The sequence below is a fragment of the Aricia agestis genome, chromosome 7 (assembly GCF_905147365.1).
Source record: "Aricia agestis chromosome 7, ilAriAges1.1, whole genome shotgun sequence".
Classification (NCBI taxonomy): domain Eukaryota; kingdom Metazoa; phylum Arthropoda; class Insecta; order Lepidoptera; family Lycaenidae; genus Aricia; species Aricia agestis.
In genome coordinates this window covers 17,586,038-17,612,231 of record NC_056412.1, presented here as the reverse complement: position 1 = coordinate 17,612,231, position 26,194 = coordinate 17,586,038, and the positions used below count along the sequence as shown (strand labels likewise).

Here is a 26,194-nt window from a genome sequence, read left to right as displayed (position 1 = left end):
GCGCGGCTTCGCCCGCGTATATTAGCAATTTTACGGAAACCGTACATTTTCCCATTAAAAATAGCTTATGTCCCTACTCTCTTCACGTGGTCTACTCTTTATCTGTGCCAAATATTGCCATAAAATTGCTCCAGTAGTTCGTGAGATAAACCCTTTCTAATATTTCCCCCGTTTTCCCCACATTTTCCTGAGTTTCTTTGGTCGTATTAGTCTTAGCGTGAATTATCACGCTAAGATACATATAATATAGCCTATAGCCTTACTCGATAAATAAGCTATCTAACACTGAAATAAGTTTTTAAATCGGACCTTTAGTTCCTGAGGTTAGCGCGTTCAAGCAAACATACTCTTCAGGTTTATAATTAGATTTATTTAAATTATCGCTTGACAAACTCGAGTCTCGATCTAAAAGACTATGAAAAGTACCAATAACACATAATAGGCTCATAGTCGACGACGCCTAGTGTAATATGGTAGTGATGATGATGACGATGAATGTAATTTGCATAGTAGCATAATATGCTTTCCGTTCTTAAAACAACGCCGAAACTCCCAAACTTGTATCTATAAAGAATCAGGAGTTCTCTCAGCACCTTCCGAACCACGGTATACCAGGTATACCTCGGTGCAAAATCTTACTTGTTGGTAGCATATGCTTAGAATACTTCTCACGAAACCGAAGTCACCACACATTTCCCTATAAAATTTGAGGAGTTCCCTCGATTACTTATGGATCCTTCATCAGATCGCCACTTTTGTGAATATAATACTAAATTTGTGAACATGATACCCTATATACCAAAAGAAAAATTTTGAAAATCGGTTTACAAACGGCGGAGTAATCGTTGAACATAAGAAAACGAACATAGCACCTCCTCCATTTTGAAAATCGGTTAAAATTGTAGCCTATGTGTTATTCTGATGTATAAGCTATATTATTGTACAGTTTCATTAAAATCCGTTCAGTAGTTTTTGCGTGAAAGAGTTACAAACATCCATACATCCACACATCCATACATCCAAACAAACTTTCGCCTTTATAATATTAGTAGGATATTAGTAGGAAGTAGGAAGGATAGGATAGGATTTATCAGACCGTACTCCGTAGTAATGCTTACGTTCAGGATGTTAATCAGCAGCAAAATTCTTACGTTTTATTGAATCTTAATTGCAAAAAGTTAAGAGGAGTCCACACCGCCGTTTTTCCATACAAACGCTGTCCCCTGTTTCCTCCCTGGATAATGCCGGTAGAGTTATAATTTTTTTCCTGAATATCTATGGCCATTATTAGCATGTCCCTATGTTTTCTTTTTTTTCATAATTTTATTATTAAAAAGATAAGAACGTCCAAAAACCCAAAAAAATGGCCAGATTTTCCTCTGGTTTCAAACACCCAGAAAAAAAAATAGCTAGAATATACACAAAAAATAAAACATAGGAACACAGTTCAAGTCTTGCTTTAATTCTTAATGAAAAAAGTATTTAAATCGGTTAAGTTTTGGAGAAGGAATCAGCGGACAACGAATCAAAGATTTTCTGTTCTTTTATTAGAACTTTTGTCGTGTTGTCTCTATCGCGCTCTGCGGTGGGAGACTTGAGATTGGTGAGACAGCAATACATTTTCAAATACCTATTTTCAATTTCTCTCGCCCCTGGTGTATCCTCTTAAAAGCCCTAGTGATAAAGTACGGCTTCAGTGCCCTACTAAATACAGATGGCTATTTTTACCTTGATGACATATTATTTTTCACAATTTACTTAAATATTAAAATGATTAGGTACCTACCTCTTCGTCGTAGTTGGTACATAAAATCATTTTATAATAGAAATACTCGTTTTACGGCTATTAATAACAGGACTAGAAATATGGATGTAATATTTCCAGGTCTTTTACGATGTTACCAGTTTCTTGAAAATTGAAATAAAAATAAAATCGGCCATGCGCGAGTGAAACTTGCGCACAAAGGGTTCCGTACCGTTATACTAGAGCGAAAATAAGCAAAAAAATGTGTTTTTGGTATGGTTGTAAAATATTTAAAGGGGGCTCCTCTTTAAATATTTATTTTATTTTATTATTAAAGTACAAATATTAAGCATATTGTGAAAGTTTCAAGTGTCATTATTGATTACGAGCAAAAAAGGCCAAAAATCTCGTTTCTTGTATGAGATCCCCCTTAAATATTAACTTTATGTTGTTTTTAGTATTTGTTGTTATAGGGCAACAGAAATACATAATCTGTGAAAATTCCAACTCTCTAGCTATTACCGTTCTTGCGTTACAGCCTGGAAACAGACGGACAGACACCGAAGTCTCAGTAATAGAGTACCGTTTTTACCTTTTGGGTGCGGAACCCTAAAAAAACGTTATATTTTATATAAAATTCATTTAGAATACATTATCACTTTTTTTTCATAGAAACTTTATGCTCTGTGCTCACTGCGAGGCCTAGAAGTTAGAACACCTAGTTTATTGCACAGAAACCATATTTGCAATAATAAATAGCCTAAGTCCTTCTTCAAAAACTTAAGGTGACGCCACGTTAAACCGTGTTGAATATGTTTTAGGACTTTTAGCGATGGAACAGCAAAAAATGGAAAGGGCGTAAGCGACAAAATGGTTTTTGTCGCGAAATTTAAAAACTATAAATACATTTCATATTATAAGCTATGTGTATGTGTGTGGCAAATTAAAGTGTATGCTTGAACCAATTTATGTACTCTGTTGGCAAAATAGGAATCCTTTTTTTACAGAGGTCTTTTTTATTGATTTTTCTGTGTTATAAAAGTTGACCAATCGTGTTATGCTATGGGTAATTCAAAGACAAAGACATGATAAATACTGACAATAAACTTTAATTTCTTAGCTTTAGTCATTGCTGAGAAAAATCGATATCGCTACAGCCAAATTATCAAGGCGTTACCTTAAAAGTGGAAAATCCTATCCTCTACCAAGAAATCTACTTATAAAAATTAATAGCTTTAATTATGTTAAACTGTCTTATTAATTTGTTTTTATTTATTTATTTAAATTAATTTACGTTCAATAAATGTTTTCATTACAAAGTAAGTACAGAACTATTTCCTCTTGGACAAAACATTCCGATTTATTTTGCTCCTAACAATACCATAATAGTTTATACTTACTTTATAGTTTATACGAATTGCATAAGGTTCACTCTTAGATACTCAGAGGCATTAATAATATGAACGAACCTTTGATAATATCTGTATGACAAATAGGAGTTGTAAGCAAGTCTAGTCTATAAATACGTCCATTAGGATGCATTAGTGCTTAGGTCTTATAATAGATGTCTAGACTTTCTTGTACCCATTGTAAATTAATACCTATTGTGGTTTATAACTAAGGGTTGTCTTGTTACCTATCTCATGGGTACATTAATCTCGAGACAGGCGTCCGTAGGACGACCAAATGCGGTGGTTATTAAGGGGGGGTTGCACCAACTTACTATAATGAGTATATAACTACATAATATAACAAAATGTCAAATGGCCTGTCAAATCTCTGGTAAAAGTCAATAATGGACTCCATATAGGGATTAGGGATATAGGTACCGCCTAATTTTACTTCGTTAAAGTTTAATTTGACATAAGTGATAGGTAACTGATAGGGCTCCATAGTGTTGCCATAACATTATTTTTTTCTGACAATTTGTATGGATAATCCATTTTTATACTCTTTACATCATTAACTTTAGAACAGACATCTGTCAAATTCTGTGGTCATAGTTAGTTACTTTAACTATGACCATAACTGTGGTGCAACCCACCGGCCGCCCTAAGGTATAATATTATGATTAAAATTATTGTAAAATTCACAATTCTATAAGGATTTTTCGACGCGTGGCCAAACACCGCCATCTTGTAAAGTTTTACTTACGAGTCAGCTGTTTCACATGGTCCTGTGGCCTGCCAATGTCAAATTTATTTTGCATGTCATCCATGGAAATATAATATGTCATGCCACGAGATTCATGTATGTGCTGTGGATCCTTGTTAGGTACAAGGTGTATTTCTTTTTCTCTTAAGTAGAGGAACTTTTAACCAAAAGTTAATACAGGAAGTGCAGATATATTTAAAGTACACAAGTACCACTTTAGATTTAATACTTAAAAATAATTTGGCCCATCAAGAAAAGGACGTTCGGGCTTTAATTTTAAGCGTCCCAGTTTTGGCGTCTGATTGACAAACTGTCAGGTGACTATTACGCCCATTTATCATCAAAATGTCCCCTTGAAAGCTGATTAAAGGCTTGCTACGAGGCAACGGACTTGTCAGGAAGTTGTCGATAAGTACTCGATAATATTGTTGAAACTTTTTAAATAAATCTTTCTAAAGAACATAACTGGTAAGGTCAAGGAAGATCGTGTGCAGTAGACATGGTCCTTAGAGGGAGAGGACAGGGGGAAACAGTCACAGGAAGTGACTTCCACCTGGTTGGTGAAAACGGGTCCTTGTCGAGTACAATTCACGAACGCTCGTCACCAAACTAATCCATACTAATATTATAAATGCGAAAGTGTATCTGTCTGTCTGTCTGTCACCTTTTCATGCCCAAACCGCTGAACCGATTTTGATGAAATTTGGTATGGAGATACTTTGTGTCGGGGAAAGGAAATTGTGGAGGTACCCACAATACGCCAAACATTCCTGCATCGCGCTATCGAAGTTTTCTAAGTGCGTCACGTGGGCTTCGGCCTGACCGAGCATAACACCTCGCTTGGTCGGAAGATCTTCCTTTGTGGCCACCACTTATATGCCACATTGGTGACCCTCGACAGAACACGCCTCATCATCATCACTCCTCGCCCCTCCGCATCGCGCCAGCCAGTATCGCCTCATCGGGTACCTCGTCCACTAGCCGCAATGTACTGCGGCCTGGGCGACTCCGCATCTGCATCATCGGGCTTTCTGACTACACCGACCGGTCAGCAAGCAGAGCACATCTCTCCTGGTCAGCACGTAGCATCGGCCCCGCACGGCAGCTATCCGACTCACTGGATCCCGTGCAGAAGCTTACAGTTCCGACTCACCGGGACTCACTACAACAGTTCCAACCCACTGGAACTCTCCGGCACTGGCGACTCAAGCGACAAGACTTCAAGATTCGACCTCCGGTCTTCGGGGGGGCATTGATGTGGCGGTACCCACAATTCGCCTAACATTCCTGCATCGCGCTATCAAAGTTTTCTGAACGCGACGGTATATATTACGACAGCTGAGATGTATAACGTGGGCTCCGGCCTGACCGAGCATAACACCTCGCTTGGTCGGAAGATCTTCCTTTGTGGTGGCACACATATCCCACAATATTATATAGGATGCTTTTTATCTCGGAAAAATGTACGGTTCCGCGCAATAATCGAATCTTTGCGCAACGGAGTTGCGAGCGTCATCTAGTAACAATACAATTAATCCATTTTCTGTGTAGTAAACTCTTGAAACATTTTCAATCTCTATCTCTTACCAAATGAACTTTACAATTGGAAAGGCAATAGCGTGTAAATAGCTAAATTGCCTGCGGGATAATACAAAGTTCTCAAAAAAAGACACTCCGGAATCCGTATCATGCCCGACTCACCCGTTCCATAGTCAGCAGGGGTGCTCCTCAGGCAATTGCAGTAGCAGCAAGCCCGTTGGATTTTGTAGGGGCAGGATGCTTGCCTTCTCAAGCACGTGGTCCGCACGTGGTCGGAAAAAGTTCACAGCGATTATATTGAAAAAAAAAACCAAAAGGGAAAGAAACTTGAAATTCCAGCTGGATTAAGCCTTTTCAAGGAAAAATTATCAGAACAAAATTTTCTCGTATGCCGTCAAGCCCGGTCCGCGGCAAAAAGCGGCCAGCAAACACTTGTCATCTGTCAAGTGTCAAAGATATGTATTCTTCGTCTTCTTCCGACAGTGGTGAATTGCCATATTATGTTAAAGGTTCATCCAACGGTTGATGAACAGAAACTCCCAAACTGAGCTACATCCTAACAGTGGAAATCAAACACAACACAAATCCAGAGTGTAATTTGAGAACTTATCACTTAATTATTAAGGAAATTAAGGAAATATAATATATTAAATTATAACAAAATTAAGTGCACAACCAACAATATTCAATACCTTGAGAAGTTAAGTCGAGATCATTGCGCGATATTGCGTCCCCCCTACCCCCTACCTGTTCCTCCACTCCCCACTTTTCACCCCTACCCCCTCGCAAACACAATTTGCATCTGACTGGGGGGAACAAAGACCTGAGGCGCCACTTTTAATACCTCTTGTGTGGATGATCAAAGTATTACATTAGTTTTAATTAATTTGACGTCAAAAAGTGTTTTTGTAAACCTATTAAAAATATATTTTAAAGTTGAAGTTAATACTAAGGGCCGCGTTACACCGGAATCGCAGCGGCGAGGCGAGCACTTTCAGTGTCATATTATAATTTTCAACTTTGTCTTCATTTTGTAATACATAGTATCGCTTGAGAAGTCTACGGCCGCCTGTGGCCGCTCGTGGTCGCCGGCGGCCGCGATTTCTCAAGCGATACTATGTATTACAATAATGAAGATAAAGTTTAAAATCATAATATGACACTGAAAGTGCTCGCCTCGCCGCTGCCATTCCAGTGTAGCGCGGCAAGTGCGCTTGAGTTGATACTTATAGCAGCTTTCAACTATAGTACCATGGAGAATATCAGGGACCTAATGTTATACTGCCATATAAATGCCGAAAAGGAGAAAGATTTTGTTGGGTCGGCTTGGAAATTGGTTGGGCTTGGTTCCTTAAAGAATTCAAGTGATAGGAGGTTCTTTTATGACATACGTTCAAACTTTTGATGCGAAAAAATGTACGGCATCAGTGAGTTTTCCTTTGCTTTCATAGGCAAAACCTAGTTATTTCCATACAAAAATATACATAATATAATACACACACAACATAACGCCGCACCGCGCCGCGCCGTTGAGAATAAAATATAATAATATCCAAGAGTTCAAAAATACAACTGCGTCCTAATTTAAATCTTACTTTGAACGCCTCAAGGTAAAAATTACAACTAAAGCAATGTACATTACGACAATGATTAAAAAAAACAATGAAGTGTACAATTAAGTTTAATGTTACGTAACACTGTTACTCAATATCATAATAATAAATATTGTTCTGTACTGTTTGTAGTTTGTACGACATTACGTGATTTTTACTCAAAACAACGTGTGAATGAACTCTGTTGAGTAATATAAGTACTGTCCCGTATGTCTACAATTCTAGATTATGCTGTTCTTGGTTTTAATGTGATTCATAATTGTTTAGACCAGCGTTTTTCAATCTGTGGGTCACGACCCCTAGGGGGGTCGCGACAGAAAGAAAAAATTGAGGTATAATAGTTAAATATACCAAACTAGGGAAAAAACATTACCTAACGTAGGTAGCCTTTAATAAAGTTATTTCTTTGGCTTTCTATGACACGAGGGGGTCGCCAGTATATTTCAATCTGTAAAGGGGTCGTGAAATCAAAAAGATTGTAAAACACTCGTTTAGACTTTAGAATAATAACAGTTGCTTTGAGAAAAGCATACGGTGCCCCCGGATTTAGTAAAGAGAATTTTCAAACGCAGATTATTGTATCGTTTGTAGGTGGTAATAATACATTGTTCTTTAAAATTGGTAAAATAAACTCTACAATACATGTAACATCATAACATTTAAACATTGTAAATCGCCTCTCTAGCTAAAGAAAAAACTATCCTTCGTCTTACTACAACACTACCCACACCACACCAAGTATGGGTCGATCAGAATTATTCAGACCCCAATGCAAAACGAGACAGTGCTCTCGGCCAATCTCTCGGATTCTTTTGTATGGATGTGCTCGGCCGAGCGCACTGTTTCGTCACTCTACTCGGTGGGTATAATCAGGCACTAAGGGCTCCCACACATAACAGTTGCCAATTCGCAAATCTAATCATAAATATCTGCGACAAAGTTCATAATAAAAATGACAGTGCGATGCGAATTCGCAGTTTTGTGCGGGAGGGAAGCCCTTACTCCTAACGGCCGTTCCCAATATTTGATCTATCTCTGGTTTTGCCCTACTAGAGATAGGAATAGCTCACAATTGACATAAAATATATGTCTCTAATGTCTAACGGCCGTTCCCAATATTTGATCTATCTCTGGTTTTGCCCTACTAGAGATCGGAATAGCTCACATTAGACATTAGAGACATATATTTTATGTCTAATGTGAGCTATTCCTATCTCTAGTAGGGCAAAACTAGAGATAGATCAAATATTGGGAATGGCCGTAATGTGAGCTATTCCTATCTCTAGTAGGGCAAAACCAGAGATAGATCAAATATTGGGAACGGCCGTAAGTCTCACTATCTAACACTAAAACGCTAACCGCGGGTCTATTTCACCCCAAGCCGTAACTTTTTTTTTCACCACAGGTACAGTCTATGAAATAGATTCATAGGCAGTTGACGGACCTACGTCATTTGGTCAGCTTATGTCAATTTAATGTTAGCTGTCATCGGTCGGATGGTTGACGTAACGCGACCAAATAACGTAGGTCCTGTATCTGCCTAGGAATCAACTTCTCTGATAGTTCAATATGTTTTAGACACTCTACAAAGTTTCCAGTATGTGGGAGACTGGTGCCTAAACTAGACAGTAACTGACCTTGGGCAGCGCCGCCAGGCACTGCTGCTTGACGTCCCACACGAGCTGGTCGCGCGAGAACTGCAGCGACTTCTGCACGTTGAGCTCGGGCACGTGCACGCGCACCAGCACCCAACCCTCCTCCGAGCACTCGCCCTCCATTACGCTACGCCATCTGGGGACAAAAATACCCATGAGTCAAATTATACATAATTCTACAAATAATTCTAGAAATTGCGCGTCGAGAAAATCGATATCCATACATTATTCCGCAAAAAATCAGCCCCGAAGTTACGGAGTCTATTTGATGTATTTATTTACTGTATAACAATGAGAAAAGTGACAATAATTTTTGTAGCTAATTATCTCTCTGATGTTTGGACTGAAATTGGTGCAAGCTATTAACATTAAAACCTGAAGATGTTTATCAGTAAGTCGAGACCGAAATTCATTTTTAACTATGTTCATCTTCAAAAATGCTTGGTCTGCACACAATGGGTCGGCGGCGGTCCGGATGCGGACCGCGGTCCACCATTTGGTAGTACCCTTGCTATAGAGTATAGACTATCTATAGTCTGTAGATGATAATAAGCAAACGACTGAAATATATATTTTACTGATAATATTAAAAACAGGATTACTTCTTCCTTTACTCATACCAATTTCCCAATACTAACTTATTGAGAACTGCTTGTTTTGAAACAATATATAATATGTCTGTCTAATCACCTAATGTGCCTTTCTTTACGAAACTTCGGGCTCTTAAATATTGTTCAAAATTTAAATAAAACTTTCGTAATTGTTTTTCAGATATTATAGCTTTGTAAGAAGAATCATTATTCAAGTTACAACACATTACAAAATTATTTGAACACTTGATTTTCACAAAAAAGGAAAACTGCCTATCAGCAGAGCCTTCAAATTGTGCCAAACGAAAGGAAGTAAGAGCTAGTCGTTAATTAAAGATTCCTTGTATCTGTATCGATGAAAAAAGTGAAAATGTATGGTTCCACGAACGCCGTTTCTCCACATCCGTTGTTTGTCTCATTAAAATGTATGAATCATGTGTAAAAATATAGAATATGTTTAGGGATCGTGAGGTCCGGTTGGGTTTCTGTGAACTATTATACATGCCGCCGCCCGCAGGGTTAAAGAAACTACTGGAATTTACCTGTTTAAGATTTGATATAATATGTATAATTTGATACCATAGATTACAGTCTACAGATATTAATGATTTTCCCCATAACAGGGCCGCTGATAACGCTTCAATTCAAAAATTGGCATTGGACATGGCGTCTTGAGCAGTAGACTGGGTTTTATTTCGGAACTCTGGGGGGTAGGCCAAAATCTTTTCGTTTTCGCTTCGTTATAGAATCGCCGATGGAAATGTACGGAATAGGCTACTTGACCTATATTCAATTTCATTGAACAAATGCATATTTCTCGTAGAACTTGGCCTGGGAAACCGTATTTCACCCTTATCATCAAATAAAAGCTTATGATTGATAAATAAAGTCGATTTGAAAATATGATTTTATGAAAATAGGATTTGTACTGACGAAAACGCTTTTGCGGTACTTCCGATTTGGATGTGACGTCATCAGACTCGTAATTTAATATCTTTTATTTATCGCGCTCGTTATATTATGTAAGTTTATTTGTACATAAATAATAAGAATAAGCCTAGAAAGATTTGTTAAATATATTTTCTTGAATAATTCAAATAAAACATCAGTTTTATATACTTATTATCTCCATTTATTGTAGACGGGAAATGAAATGGCCAAAACTTTTCTCCAAAAGTTTTCAACATTAGAAATGATTTATAATTTGTTACTTAATTCTTTTATAATTTTGGGTACTTTTAGACTCGTAATTTAGCACATTAAAAATGTTTAATAAAAAGAGACTACAAAACGTATGACGTCACACTATGGCGGACAGTGTTTTCGGCGCCATTTATAAGGCATATTTTTCAATCAACATTTTTATGGGTTTCTACTGTGTAAAATATTAAAATGTTAGTTTTTTTGTGAAAATGAATGATTAAGAAGCGATTAGCATGAAGAAAAAAGTAGGTCAAGTAGCCTATTATTTTCCCCATAACAAGGCCACTGAAAACGCTTCAATTCAAAAATTGGCATTGGACATGGCGTCTTGAGCAGTAGACTGGGTTTTATTTCGGAACTCAGTAATTTTTTGCCGTATATTTCGACTGTTATAGTAATCTACTTTTTATTCATAATCAGCTCGAAATATTTGAGTAGGCGTAAGTGGCCGCGTTAGCAATAAGTACACACTAGAACCTTTCAGTAAGTGTACTTTACAATTATAGGAAACGTGTGTTGCCTTGAACGTAATACCACAAGGTGAATTGGCATATAATTTACACATAATATTTATAGTGATTGCTCGGACGTATGTAATTTCATTAATTGAATTAGTAGATTGGCTATAAGACATAAGTTGGGCGATGTCGGCCATAAAGAATCACCATCAATTCATCACCAAAGGCTCTGCTTAAGGATAAAAAAACCTTCTCAAGGTACCATACCCATCAAAATTAGTAAACATAATGATGCCTGCCTAGCAAGTAGCATACGCCAACAAGATATCTCACTCTACATATTTTTTCGATGTTTGATGGTTTGTCTCTTCATCTCTATTGATCCTAGCATGACAAATATTAATTTTTCTCGCGTAGATCTATCATCGAAATAACAGATTTTTATAGAGTTTTGTCGAGATAATGTCGAGATTTTGACATTATGAGACGAGTAGTTCGAGAGTGAGATATCTCATATCTCGTTGGCGTATGCTAGGCAGGCTGGACACTTTTGGGAAAATTATAGTATGGAGATAACGCGTAATAATTGTGAACTAAATAGATATATTGTAGAAAAATATGATGTAATAAAACATATCAGATTAAAATCTAAGATTGTTAGGATATTATAATTTACAATTAATAAACAATATTAATTATGTACGTATTTCATTGCTATTAATAGACTGATAAAGAAATCTTTAAAGTTAATATGATTAACGAGCGATTTTTAATCATTATATTACGTAATTACAACATACCTAAATAAATTACTTTATATATCTACTTTGGGCTTAAAATTGTGATTTGTGACCGTCAATTTGTTCTGGGTCCAACTTTGTATGAAGCGTTGACAATATCCTTTTTTTCCCTCCAGACCAAATCGCCTCATTTTTCGTCATCAATCGTCAGATCCCCGTTCACACGACACGTTATGTCGTTCCGTGCTAAATTCCATATGAAAAATAATAAATTTATACGCGAGAAATTGTGTTACTATGTAAATACTGTTACACTATCGCCGTCTCTTTCTATCGCAGTCTGTCTCTGTCTACTTTCCGCATGATTGTTATCTCTGGTACAAGCGAATCTTAAAAGCGGAATCTTGCTCTTTGTGCTTTTGGCTTTTCGCTTAAAAAGGGTTTGAGAAGAGAGGCAGACGAAGTCTACCTATACACAGTTGTGATGTATTCAGGCTGAATTTGCTTCGACTCTCTAATATTGTGACTGCGTTATATTATACTTACCTATAAATACGCGCTAAAGACAGACAGACAGACAGACAGACAGACAGACAGACGGACGGACGGACGGACGGACTTATCGACGGACGGACGGACGGACGGACAGACAGACTAGACGTCGAAACTGGCGAATGCATTTTGACTAAGCACGACCCACTTTTAATGATGATTTAATAATATTTTGTGACGTTTTGCGACTTTGCTCGTTATTCTGTATTCAGACCATAGTCTTTGTCAAAGCTTGGATGTAGGTCACATTATATTAACTTAGTTTGCTCGTTATGTAATAAACAATGTGCTCGTGTCAAATGTCAATTGTTATCTTGTCTTAATTAATTACAGTTTGTCATTCAACACCTAATTAAAAGAAAATTAATTTTGCGTTTGTACCTCATAAACTGTACATTAGAGGCTGACATAAGAAGTTGTGGACTTTTTTTAATACAAACAAAAAAGTATGAGCAAGCACTACCTTCAGACAGCCTTTGACAGACTTTTAAAGTGTGTGTGAAATGTGTTTTGATAAGCTGTCGTCGTTGTCAAGTAAGTGCCTACGCTACAGAAATAAAACTAGCGTGCGGCCAATATTTTCTTTGTCTTTACAACTAAATAATAATAATAATAATATCTACTTTGGTGTCACAACTGTTGGTCATCAATTTGTGTTGTAGGTCCAACCTTGTATGGAGCGTGGTCGTTTTCTTTAATTGCTAGACCTAAAATAAAGAGACAAGTATCCATGGGCGTACCCAGGATTTCAGCTTTATCATGAAAATTGACCTTTATTAATCTGACTGAAAAGATAATATTACATATTTTGTTTCCAACACTTCATTTTGCGCAGAGTAGGTAACACATTTTAATTTCCCACTTGCCTGTAAAATTAACGTTTATTTTATCTTCTTGGGGGTGTCAGCTGCCCCGTTTCTAGCTGGGTACGCCCATGCAAGTATACGCACGACCGCTTTCTCTCTTTCTAGCTACTGACTAGTGGTCAATTTCACATGGGTATTGCTCAATATACCCAATATTGTGAAATTGACCACTCGCTAGAAATGCATGGCTATTCGGAACGTGCACGTCAGTAGTGACATATTTTAAAAGAAGTATTAGGGGCATGTGTCAAAAAATAAACAACAAGAGTTTGTTTATTTTGTAAATATTAAAGCAAATAAAAAAAATATATATATATATATATATATATATATATATATATATATATATATATATATATATATATATATATATATATATATATATATATATATATATATATATAACAATAATTAATGGTATTTGGGTTATATTTAATTAATAACTACTTGTGGAAAATGAATATAATCATAAAAAACTGGTTTGAGTGTGTAACACCCAATAAGTTTCAAGACCCAATCTATGCTAAAAGGAAATAAATTGTTGTTAGCAGGACATGTAAGGGATGTAGAAGAGCTAAGAACTAATAGCAATGTTATTTAATACGAGCCAATATAATTCGCCGAACATACCGGACCGAAGTTCAAAGTTCACATTTTATATATTTTAAGAACAGCCGATAGTACTTAATAGTTATTGACTATACATAGACAAATAAACTAACCGTATATAAATTGAAAATTCATATCACAATAGCAATTTTACATAGGAATGGAAGTATTAATTACGTAGTCATAACGAATATTAGTCCCATCCGTCTGTCTACCACCTCTTCACGCCCAAACCGCTATACCGATTTTGCTGAAATTTGGTATACAGATACTTCATGAGTCCCGAGACAGGACATAAAATACTTCTTATCTTGAACAATAATTTACGGTTTCTGCGGCAAACGAATTTTGGAGCAACGGAGTTGCGGTTATATTGATTGACGGTTATAATCAGGGCCCCCGCTACCATATGTGCAATGTGTGCAATGCACACAGGCGCCATCCTCAAAGGTGTTATAAAATGTGAAGTTTTGCGTATGACTGACAATCAGTCGGAATGACTGTGTAATGTGAAATTAATTCCAACACTCACCAACAGTCAACGAAAGTCATGATTGATAGAATTGTCTGACCAGTGACCAGGGCATGACTGTCTAATGGATGCCTAAGTATCACTCATCATTTTCTCTTATTTCTTCAAAATAATAACACTTGCCAGATATATATAAGTCAATCTTACGGACAAGCTCTGTGGGAATATCATACAGCATTTAAACTAACCCTTCTCAATTCCTGACTACAATTTCCACTGGGACAAGAAAATACGTGTAGAAAATATTATAACTTTTACTAGTAACGTATAAAGCTCAGAAATATGAGTACTTTAAGCTCTATTGCATTAAAATAAGTAAATGTAGTTAATTTTATCTCTAGGTCCATAAAAATCGGCTCAATTTATGGACCTAGAGAAATATATTATGCATAAATATATCCACCTATTATGTATGAAGAGGTAACAGACAGAAAGACAAACTTTGCATTTATAATATTATAGGTATGGATAACAAAGCAGAATCGACCTGTTTTAGTCAAAATTGAATTTAAATAATAGCCCCCTTACTAATAAACGGTGTATAAGCTTTGAATAGTTATACAGTGTTTTGTCTTCTTCAATCCAATTAAAAATGTCACTTGTGTGATAATACAACGTTTATTAGTAAGTGAGGGTAGATCAGCGACCTTATGTGGTCGCTGGGTATATTGATAGTCATATTGATTGTGTGGACTGTAGTGTTTGTTCGACCTCAATAATTCTCCTACAAAGCTAAAATTAATTGGTTTTGACGAATCGTCTACTTGTGCATTAGCGACGAAAGGTTTCACATAATTTAAAATTAAAATAATTTAAAGATAAGGAGCTATGTGAAAAATGCTTGCAATGTATTCTGTTTACTATGAAATACGGTATGTCAAGTTTTTTGACAGGGGGTCAATGACCGCTACGGACAGAGTTCGGCAATTTGAGAATAGCTATTTATTTTATTAAAATTAATAAATCTTGGCAATAAAATTGCTGATCCGATTTCGATGTTCGGTACGGAGTCCCGCGAAAGGATAAAATATATTTTACGAGTAGTTGTAAATCTATAATTTAAATTAAACTCAAAGGTGACTGACTGACATGGTAATCTATCAACGCACAGTCCAAACCACTGGACGGATCGGGCTAAAATTTTGCATGCAGGTAGATGTTATAACGAAGGCATCCGCTAAGAAAGGATTTTGATAAACCCCAAGGGGTTAAAGTAGGGGATGAAAGTTTGTATATAATAATACTTCTTAACGCGAGCGAAGCCGCGGGCAAAAGCTCGTTGTACATAATACTTTAAATAATGGTACTTAAATGTAATGGGCAATGGCAAAATCCAATCTTCTACGAATCAGGTTTTTAAATTTTCACTTTTATGCTATTTTAATACACGCCGGATGTTTTAACCACGGAAACGATTCCCAGTTAAATTAAACGTGAGAGTTAAGTTTAACCGAATCAGGTTTGCCTCCGCCGATTAAATATTTGAACTGCCGGGTAAACTCGTCCCACGCAACTTCACAGTTAAACTATTTATTCTGTCACTTATTTAATCGAACGTAAAGTTAAAAAATAAATCAGTAAAATCATGAAATTAGTTTGTTAATTTACTTAATTTAAAACATGCCAAGTTTCATAGATTGTTCCAAAGGATTTTGAGTCCCGAGGAAGGATTTGTACTTTGAAGGAATAATAGTTTTTTTTCGGGAATATGTACGGTTTACACGAGAACATATTATCTAGTCCTTATCCTTACTAATATTATAAATGCGAAAGTGTGCCTGTCTATTACCTCCTCATGCTAAAGCGGGTGAAGAGAGCGACTAAACCAAAATTGTCGATTTCATAATTCATTTTTATACTTGAAAATTTATACAGAAAATAAGATTTTTGAAACATGAAATTTCCGAGGATCCTATCTAGTGGAAACACGGTATCTTAAAATTTTCTCGATAGAAAACATCACAAAGATGCATCTAATTTTCACGAATTTTTCATAATATATTGCCGTAACGGTGCATTACACTAAGTTAATATTTTAACACATTATATAAAATTCTGTCATTCGGGCCTAGCAGATTTTTAAAATGTTGTAAGTAAGTATATTTAAATTGAGTTACTAAGAAAAAATTAACTTGGCGATGATTCCGCGTCGTTCTTTTTCACCTGGCATATGAAAGACACTCACGTCCGAGTGTGAAGAGAGAAAGGACGATGTTTGATTTTTTGCGTTAGTCGCCCTCTTATGCTGAAATTTAGAGATACTTTGCGAGACGGGAAAGACAGAATAGTTTTATGAGGAAAAATGTGCAGTTCCCGAGAATTTCGGCGTAACGGATTAGCGGGTGTCATCTCGTTCTATTATAAAATACAAAACTATGACGTCACAACTCTCCCTAGCATGTAAGAGCGCTCGCACTACGTACGATCCGACTCCGATCCGATCCCGTGATATTACGGTCCAGAGTAGACATACAACTTTATCTACACGCTAATGCCCGGTCTGAGATTTTTTACTGAAATCCCCAACCCGAGGCCCGCGGGCCGCATGTGACCCGCCGGAACTTTATTAGAGGCCCGCGTGATTTAAACCATTTAGAAATTCAAGCCCACGGGCAAAATAATGTAAAGTCGTCGTGAATTATACGTATATATCGTGAAATCCTAGAAGTATTTTTCACTTTTAAGCCTTTAATTTTGAAGAAAGTGATTTTTAAACCCAAAAAAATTTTTGATGCGGCCCGCGACACCAAGACCAAAACATGTCTGTGGGCTGTGGCCCATATGATAAAAAGGATGGGTACCACTTGCACTGGCTTAAACTATTATTGTACTTTGGTGTGTCAGCCTTAAAATATTAACCAAGCAACAACTCTCTTTTCTGACTCCTGTCAGAAAACCTCAGACTGTTCTTAAAACCTTCGAACACACTTCTCTCCGTCATCAGTTAATCTCGGGTTCATCGGACGTAGTGCAAGCGAAAAATCGAATTCGGATCGGACGTAGTGCAGGCGCTCCAAGGCTTCAGTTTATAGTTGGCAGTGTGTCAAGACAGAGGTCATTGACTCGGCAAACGTCAATGTTTGCCTAGCTGTGTATTTCGACAGTGATACGAGACGGGGATCTTTCTACAACTCCATACACAAAACGAGGCCTTTGCATCCGTTGTGGATGATTGCCGTGCTAACGCCCGCAACTCCGTTGCGCCAAAATTCGTTTTAAATCGCGCGGGAATCATACTTTTTAGGGTCCCCTACACAAAAAAATACATTTTTTCCTATTTTTGCTCTAGTGTTACGGAACCCTTCGTGCGCGAGTCCAACTCGCACTTGGCCGATTTTTTACTTATTTTTCAGGTATAAAAAGAATTCGGAAACACGTTACGGTAAAGTTACCGAATCCGAACGGAAATCGTGAACACTGTAGGTGACACTTGAAGGGAAAAACAAGTGACATTGTTCGATCATTACCGTAGTTCATTACATCAGGTAATAAAGCTGAAGTCTGAACGTTACTGGGTTCATCATCATCATGAGTGGCCATGATGGATATAATATAGGCGATCACTAACATGTTCATGGGCATATTCGCCCACGATCGACGTTGTATAGGTATACTACATGCGCAATTATAGCAATCAGCAATTACAGCAGCAGAGTAAGCAGTAGGCACCAGGCATGTATATTACAAAAATGTAATTTGTTAAAACGAAATGATTGTGTAAGAAGTGATAAAACTGCTAAGGTAATTACTTTCCCGATTCTAAAAAAGGTTTTAAAAGAGAGTTGTCAATTATCACAATTAATACAAAATGACAATATTGAATACATCTACATATTTAACTAAGGGCCTGTTTCACCACTTCCTGATAAGTGACGAATAGGCTATCCTTCAATTAACTTGACAGATCAAGTATGGAGAGTCTGTCAAAAAAGTTGTGAATAGCCTATTGGGCACTTTATCAAAAAGTGGTGAAACAGGCCCAAAGTGTCGTTGCTGGTGGTGGTGTCTTGGTGATTCTCAGTGTGCTCCTGGGGCTCCGCAAAGTCTTGTAGGGGCTCCGCGATCGACACATTGTTTTTAGAAATTTCATTAGACGCCAGCACGGGGACGATAATTCTTTTCATTTCTTTCTTTCTTTACTTTTCACTTCCATCACTTCTTAAGGATACACCAGGGGCTAGAGAAATGAAAAAAAGTACGTGTAATATCTATTATAGCTGTCTCCCTTACCTCAAGCCTATACCGCAGAACGCGATAGAGACAACTGCAGAAAATCAACGATTCGTTGTCCCCTGATTCCTTCTCCAAAACTTAACCGATTTAAGTACTTTTTTCGTTAAATATTAAAGAAAGGCTTGAGCTGTGTTCCTATGTATTTTTTTTTGTATAATCTAGCCAAATCTGTTTTCTGGATGTTAAAACACAGCGGAAAATCTGGCCATTTTTTGGGTTTTTGAACGTTCATATCTTATTTAATAATTAAATTAAGAAAAAAAGAAAACATAGCGGGTCTGGACATTGCATTAGTAGCCGTAGATATTCAGGAAAAAAATTATAACTCTACTAGCATTATCCAGGGAGGAAACAGGGGACGTTTGTATGGAGAAAAGGGCGGGCTTAAAGGGTTCCGCCACCAAAAATGTTTGAGAATCTCTGATGTAGTGTGATTGCGCATTTCATAACAATATTTCTATGTCCCGAAATTCTCACAACTTGTCCCAAATCCCGTGAGAATTTCGAAATAAAAATGTCCTACAAGCGTTATCTACGACCTCAGTAAGTGGAGTCTTTTCTACAGCAATGTCAAGTGGGACCCTTTTCATTGTGTATTAATAATAAGTTGTATTCATATCACAAGCACTTGCCTATTTAAAAAGGTACCGTAAATATGTCAACGCTTATAAACTAACTATATTTTACCAGCTTTGTTATAACTTATAATTGACCCCTTACTAATTAAGTAAGGGGTCAATTCATCAAAAAAAAAAGTAATAAAAAAGTTGGTAAAAACATCTCATTTTGTTTTTCTATGCCAAGAGTCAGAAGAAATTGTATAGTGGAAACGTCATGCACAGACCACAGTACACAAGGGCATCTAGCGCTGTTTCACGCCGGTTTTCTATGAGAACGTGGTATTTCTCCGGTCGAGCCGGCCCATTCGTGCCGAAGCATGGCTCTCCCACGTAAAAAGTTTCTGGTCAGGCAATCAGGGCAGCAATCTGCATTGCCCTAACTAAACTTGGAACAATATTTATCTAACACGGAAATCGAACCAATTACATCAAAACTCAAGAGCACAAACTAAACCACTGGACAACAAAGACGTTTAGACGAGAATAAAGGTCTTTCAAATATCGTCAACCAAAGTTTTTTCCTAGTTTTTTCAATTTGTTTCCTCACAAAATAAATTGTGTGAGGAAACAAATTGAAAAAACTGTAAACAGTTTAGTAGTTTCCTGCTTATATTATAATATTACTAGCTATTTGACCGAGATTTGCTCGGTAAAAACACGATAAAATGACATTTTCTAAAAATGATATACTAAATTTCATGAAAATCGTTGGAGCCGATTCCGAGATTCCAATAATAAATAAATAAATAAATATATATATATATATATATATATATATATATATATATATATATATATATATATATATATATATATATCCTCTATATATATATAGAGGATACAAGATAATAGTAAATATGTACAGTGTTTTGTAGTGGCAAATAAAGCTTATTATTATTACTATTACACAGCCACTTCCGTAGTAGCAGCTTGGTCATATTTTACTGTCCCTAATATCATGACAGACAGACAAACAGTAATAGCAGCGATCAATCGCGCGACGCCAAGCGGACTCATCAGAGACGGATGTTACCAATCTCCCCATGTCCTGTCTACATTATAGGTAACTAGCCTACCCGGCAAACGTTTTTCTGTCATATACGTTAAATATTATTTACTTAGTGATAGCGGGATCGTATGAAAGTAATTGTATACTTTGCATATAAACCTTACTCTAGAATTCTTTTAAAAAAAAACCACGTCAACCGTTGCATAGTTTTAAAGTTCTAAGCTGCATGGATTTAATATCTTAGGTTAGGTTGCACCTTTAACTATATAACTGTAACTTTAACTATAACTTTAACTACAATGTAAAATGGTTAAAGCTGGTTAAAGTTAACTACGGAACCCTAAAAATGGACGCCATCAAGACGCCATATTTAACTATAACCATAGAGCTCGACAAGGTTTTAAATGCACGTGGCGAAAAAAGGAACTAATGCTGTCATCATACAAAAACGCCATTTTTGACAGTTCTACTTTACCAGCAGCGCCCCCGCCCACGTTCATTTATAACCTTGTTGGACCAGCTGTCATCTGTCAATTTCTCCGGTCAAAGTTAAGGTTAAAGTTAAATTTAGCCTTAACTATAACCATAACTTTAACTTTAACCACGCCTCTGGTGCAACCCACCCTTGAAGTAAAATCCAGCGACAGCCGGACTTTCATGATTCTATAAAGGTTTTTCTGGACATGTCCTCTAACGGCCATTCCCAATATTTGATCTATCTCTGGTTTTGCCCTACTAGAGATAGGAATAGCTCACAATTGACATAAAATATATGTCTCTAATGTCTAATCTGAGCTATTCCTATCTCTAGTAGGGCAAAACCAGAGATAGATCAAATATTGGGAATGGCCGTAAGGCAAGAACGACCAGCGGCTATGGAGTTTGAGTCGAGGTTTAACCTTAGGAAGTATCAAGTGGTGTGTACCTAAGCATTAAATTCAATACACGTATTTTATAATACTACGAGCTTTTGCCCGCGGCTTCGCTCGCGTTAAGAACTTTCATCCCCTATTTGAACCCCTTGGGGTTGGAATTTATCAAAATCCTTTCTTAGCGGATGCCTACGTCATAACATCTACCTGTATGCCAAATTTCAGCCCGATCCGTCCAGTGGTTTGGGCTGTGCGTTGATAGATCACTAAGTCAATCAGTCAGTCACCTTTGAGTTTTATATATATAGATTTTCATCAAAATAACTCTACGAATCACATCTAGATTCGAAAATCGAAAACTAGATTCGTAGTATAATACTACTACTTAAAGTCTAATTCTAGGGGATACGGGATACCCCAAAAGAAGGGTCAAAACACCAAAAGTGTTGCCCTACCATTTGTTTTAATAAACGTATGTAACTCTAACCCCTTTACATACAAGGTCCAATCCTAACTTTCGCTACCTGCAGGTTTTCCATCGAGATGTCAGATTCTATTAAATGTAATTACCGTCCGTCCAACGACCTGTATTGAGTCGTCAGCGTCACGTTTATCATTAGTTTTTGTGATCGGCAAAAAACTTCGACGCAAATAACTAATGAGATTACTATTGTATGGTCGAAGCTATAGGAAACGTATGACTTCATACTGGTTAGCTGGAGTGGTATTTAGGTGTAAGAAAATTTAAGAAGTTTTAATATCTAGAAGTTTGTCGTCAGTGGAAGATAAGATTCCTAGAGTGATCCCGAAGGAAATAAAATAATCGGTCAAGTGCGAGTCGGACTCGCGCACGAAAGGTTCCGTACCGTTATAGAGCAAAATAGACCAAAAATTGTGTTTTTTGTATGGGAGCCCCTCTTAAATTTTTATGTTATTTAAATATTATTAATAATTATTAAAGTAGGTACACAATACACATATAATTAGACGACCTCTGTGGCTCAGTGGTGAGCGCGTTGGTAGCTCAAGCCGGGGGTCGCGGGTTCGAGTCCCGCCGAAGGAACAAAAAGTTTTCAAAGTTCCTGGGTCATGGATGTGTATTAAATATGTGTATCATATAATAAAAATCTTAAATATGTGTATAGTATAAAAGTATTAAATATATTTCCGTTGTCTGGTACCTGTAACATAAGTCCTTCAGGTACTTACCACAGGGCCAGACTGACGTGGTGTGAAGCGTCCATAGATATTATTATTATATTATTAATTAAGGCTTTTGTGAAAATTTCAAGTGCTTACCTGTTGTCATCATTGATACCGAGCCAAAATTGTTTGAAAAAGCACGTTTGTTGTATGGGACCCTTAAATATTTAATTTATTTTGTTTTTAGTATTTGTTGTTATAGCGGCAACAGAAATACATAATCTGTGAAAATTTCAACTCTCTAGCTATTAAACCGTTCTTGAGTTACAGACAGACATCGAAGTCTCAGTAATAGGGTCCCGTTTTTACCCTTTGGGTACGGAACCCTAAAAATTGAGCTTTATCTTAACTAAAATTAGGTACACCTTCACCACTTGTTACCATTGTTACCTCATGCCTCTTCGATGTATTATTACTGCACTTCTAACAAGATTATTTAAAAATTCCCCCTGTTTCCCCTTTCATATTACCGTCGGACAAAAATACGACAAATTCATTTTATCTAGATATACGAGTATAATATATTATCCATAATTTTTCTCGTATTTTACAGGTAAAGCGAATTACCGCGGTGATCATACATTCTGCCACGACGGTCCAGGAATGTCAGCGAGCGTGGCCAATCGCACAATGGACAGCTAACAACCGTGCACCGAAGGAAATTCATTTATACCGTAACTTAATTTCCCATTCATTTAAATTTACTTTTTGTAATTAAATTGTATATTTTTTAACCGATTTGCGTAAAAAGGAGGAGGTTCTATGTTCGGCTAGGGAATTTTATAGTCATAATTATAATACTAGAGTCTAGACCAGGGGTTTCCAACCTTTTTTTATTACTAAACTACTTTTTTTATAACTTAAATCAGATTTTTTTTATAGACTATAATTACGAAGCTAATGTTACCAACTTGAGTCCTGACCTGTGACCATTGTTCATATTTCTAATTTTAATGTTTGCACGTCGAAAAAATATCGACCAAAATATGTGAGACAAATTGTAAATTGTACCATCTTATTTTACCATATTTTGCAAATAAAATTATTATTATTATTATTATTTTCATGGTCAGGGACCACTTTTATTATTTTTCTCGTTAACAGCGACCAGCGATAAGAATTGTTTTCTGAGCATGCATCTTCTTCACGAGGCCCGAGGTCAGCTATACTAGAACTAAATTTGAAATGAGTCACGACTCACGGACCATATTTTGGCTTCTGCTGACCACTGGTGTTCCACGGTCCATGGTCCACTGGTTGGGAACCAGTGCTCTAGACCAAACTTTGTAGTTTATGAAAAAGTCAAATAGCTCCATATACCTATTAGGTTATCATTTTCGTCAGCAATCACTTAAGTTATAATTTACGAGCTGTCCCGGTAAACATTGTTTTACCCAATAATGTTTTATTAAAGATGGCGTATGCTCATACAAAGCGGTCCTCAGAATTTGTTCCTATACGACATATAAATACCTACCTCTGGTATATATCTATAAATTACAACAATGAATGCGACAGATAATACGTAACGAATGATATAGAAAAGGATTGTTATATAATATATATTGTTACGTGCTAAGGTTCGAGGATTTGGAGAGAAAGACCTGGTGACTCTCTTGAAGACTTTATTAACACTGCACTAAACACTAGGTCACAACACTTAGCACTAAGTCCGAACACTAATCACTAGGTCCAATCACTAAGCACTATCACTGTCCTAGGTCGTAGCCAAGTCGCAGGTTTCACTGGTTCACTCACTATTGATCACTTGATGTCGCCTTGAAGATCGCTCAGATTGAACTGACTTGCCGGGCCTGCCTGCGGCTCTTTTTATATGGCGAGACGAATTCCAGAAATTTCCCGATTCACATAAACAAGTAAACAACCGTGGGAAATTTCTAGGCGGCTCGGGCATGTACCACAATAAAACTGCCGTCCTTGCGATAAGTGCAGTAAGTTGAATTTAATTTAGACCTTATGGACTCAGTCATAAGGTCTAAATTCAAACACGCTAACAAATAAAGGGTAAACACGTAAACAAACATTGGACCTTTTTAGAAGGTTCGAGTATGTACTTGCGCACCACGTGTCCGTATAGCATGTACCGTAACACTACTCCCCTCTTAGAGATGCTCGTCCCGAGCATCATTGTTACTGCCATGGTAACGCGCCAGACGGTTCCTACGACTACTCCTGGTCTGTGGTCCCTTTACAGCAGCGCAAGTAATACATCTGTGGCACCAATCCTGCACATCATCTCTCCAATGCAACCAGAAGAATCGTTCTCGCACTTTCCTTAGCATCCTCTTGACGCCTAGATGACTCCCTGATACGCCCTCATGTATCTCGCGGAGAACATCTGGTACTCTTGCCCTTGGGACAATTATCTGAAAATAGAACTCTCTGCCGTTAGCCTTCTGCCATTTCCGGTAGAGTAGTCCGTCCTGAAGTATCAGACTGTCCCATTGCTCCCAGTACGCCTTAGTGACAGCGCCAGTGGGTGCAACTTCACTCCAGATTGGTTTTATGTCACCCCGTTTCTTCCATGTGATGATGTGCCGAAGGTCGTCATCTTTTTCTTGAGCCTTTCTCATAGCTTCATTCTCCATGTGCCCCAAATTACTTGTTCTCTTTGTTCCGCTCCGTGCCTGGGAGGTAACAGTTACCGGGGCTTTCTCCGCGTCATCCAGTACTCGCCCCTTAGTTCTGGATTCTATTCGTTCCCCATGACTCCGGGTAGGGGACGAAACCGCTTGCTTCTTCAACTCCTCCATTTGTTCCTCGATCCTTTTTATCCTTGCCATCTGGGTCTTCTTCTGCGGACAGTTTAGCTGAAGATGGCCCCTCTCACCACACTTATAGCACATGGCTTCAAGTCTTTTCCTCGTAGAAGCCTTAACTTCCTTGACTTCTTCAGAGACCTTGTGGATCTTATGGGTCTGCCGTATGTCATGGCGCACAGCCTCGACTTCCAAAGCATGCGCTAATGCTTCCTTTAGCGAGGTATGGTGACCAAGTCTTACTGCAGCCCTGACCTCCAAGTCTTTGATTCCGTCGACAAATCCTTGAACAATATTTGTGTCGACCATCTTGGTGTCGGCTCCTGGATATGCCTTCCTGACGAGTTTTTCAATTTCCAACGCCCATTGTTGAAGTCCTTCTCCTGAACGTTGGACTCTGTCATGCAGTTGGGCACGGAACACGTGCTCCAGGTGTCGCTCCCCGTATCTGGATTCCAGTGCCTCCATCAGGTATTGGAAACCATTTCCCGTATGTGGCAGTGCCTCCAGAACCGACACAGCTTGCCCTCTGAGTGCAACAGTGAGAGCGGTCAAGCATTGCTCCTCCGTCCATCCGTTTGCGGTAGCAACAGTCTGAAATTGCCGACGATAAGCGTTCCAAGAAGTAGTGCCGTCGTACGGTGGCACCTTTACTCTTGGTCCTTGCGCCACACCAGTGACTCCACTAGACACCGCAACTCCCGTAGTTTCTAGGCGCACTACTCTCTTCTGTAGTTCTGTGAATCCGGTTTTCAAATTTTCCACAACCGTCTCTAACCCAGTAACTCGTTGTTTCATTACGTCGACATCTTTTCGAAGCTTAACCACCGTGTCACTGACATCCTTTATAGCTCCAAGCGCTTTTTCTTGGAGGTCTTTTTGTTGCTCTTGTGACTCTTGCAAAGCGCCGAGCTTGCGGTCTTGTGACTCTTGCAAAGCGTGAATTTCAGCTCTTTGAGAATCTTTCAACGCCTGACTTTCAGCTTTTTGAGACTCCTGCAAAGCGCCGAACTTGCGGTCTTGTGATTCTTGCAGAGCCTGAATTAACTCAATTAGGCTTTGTAATTGGGGAGCCACTTGAGGGGCCGCAGAAGCTACGGGCGATGCATGGTGACTGGAGCCAGTAGGCAGGGGTTGAGCAGACGGAGCTCGGTGGGCGGAGCTAGTGGGCGTGGCCTGAGTGGGCGTGGCCTGGTGGGCGGAGCCAGTGGGCGTGGCCATG

General features: G+C 37.9%; 1 protein-coding gene across 6 annotated transcripts in view; it reads right to left on the bottom strand.

Moving 5' to 3' along the window:
- LOC121729126 (SH3 and multiple ankyrin repeat domains protein 3) overlaps positions 1–26,194 on the bottom strand; it is a 212,994-nt gene that overhangs the window by 106,930 nt on the left and 79,870 nt on the right. For all 6 annotated transcript variants that reach the window (XM_042117520.1, XM_042117519.1, XM_042117522.1 and 3 more), the window contains one exon: positions 8,688–8,841. In XM_042117520.1, coding sequence (XP_041973454.1) covers positions 8,688–8,828 — 141 coding nt within the window. In that variant the 5' untranslated portion in view covers positions 8,829–8,841. The remainder of the gene's footprint in view (positions 1–8,687; positions 8,842–26,194) is intronic.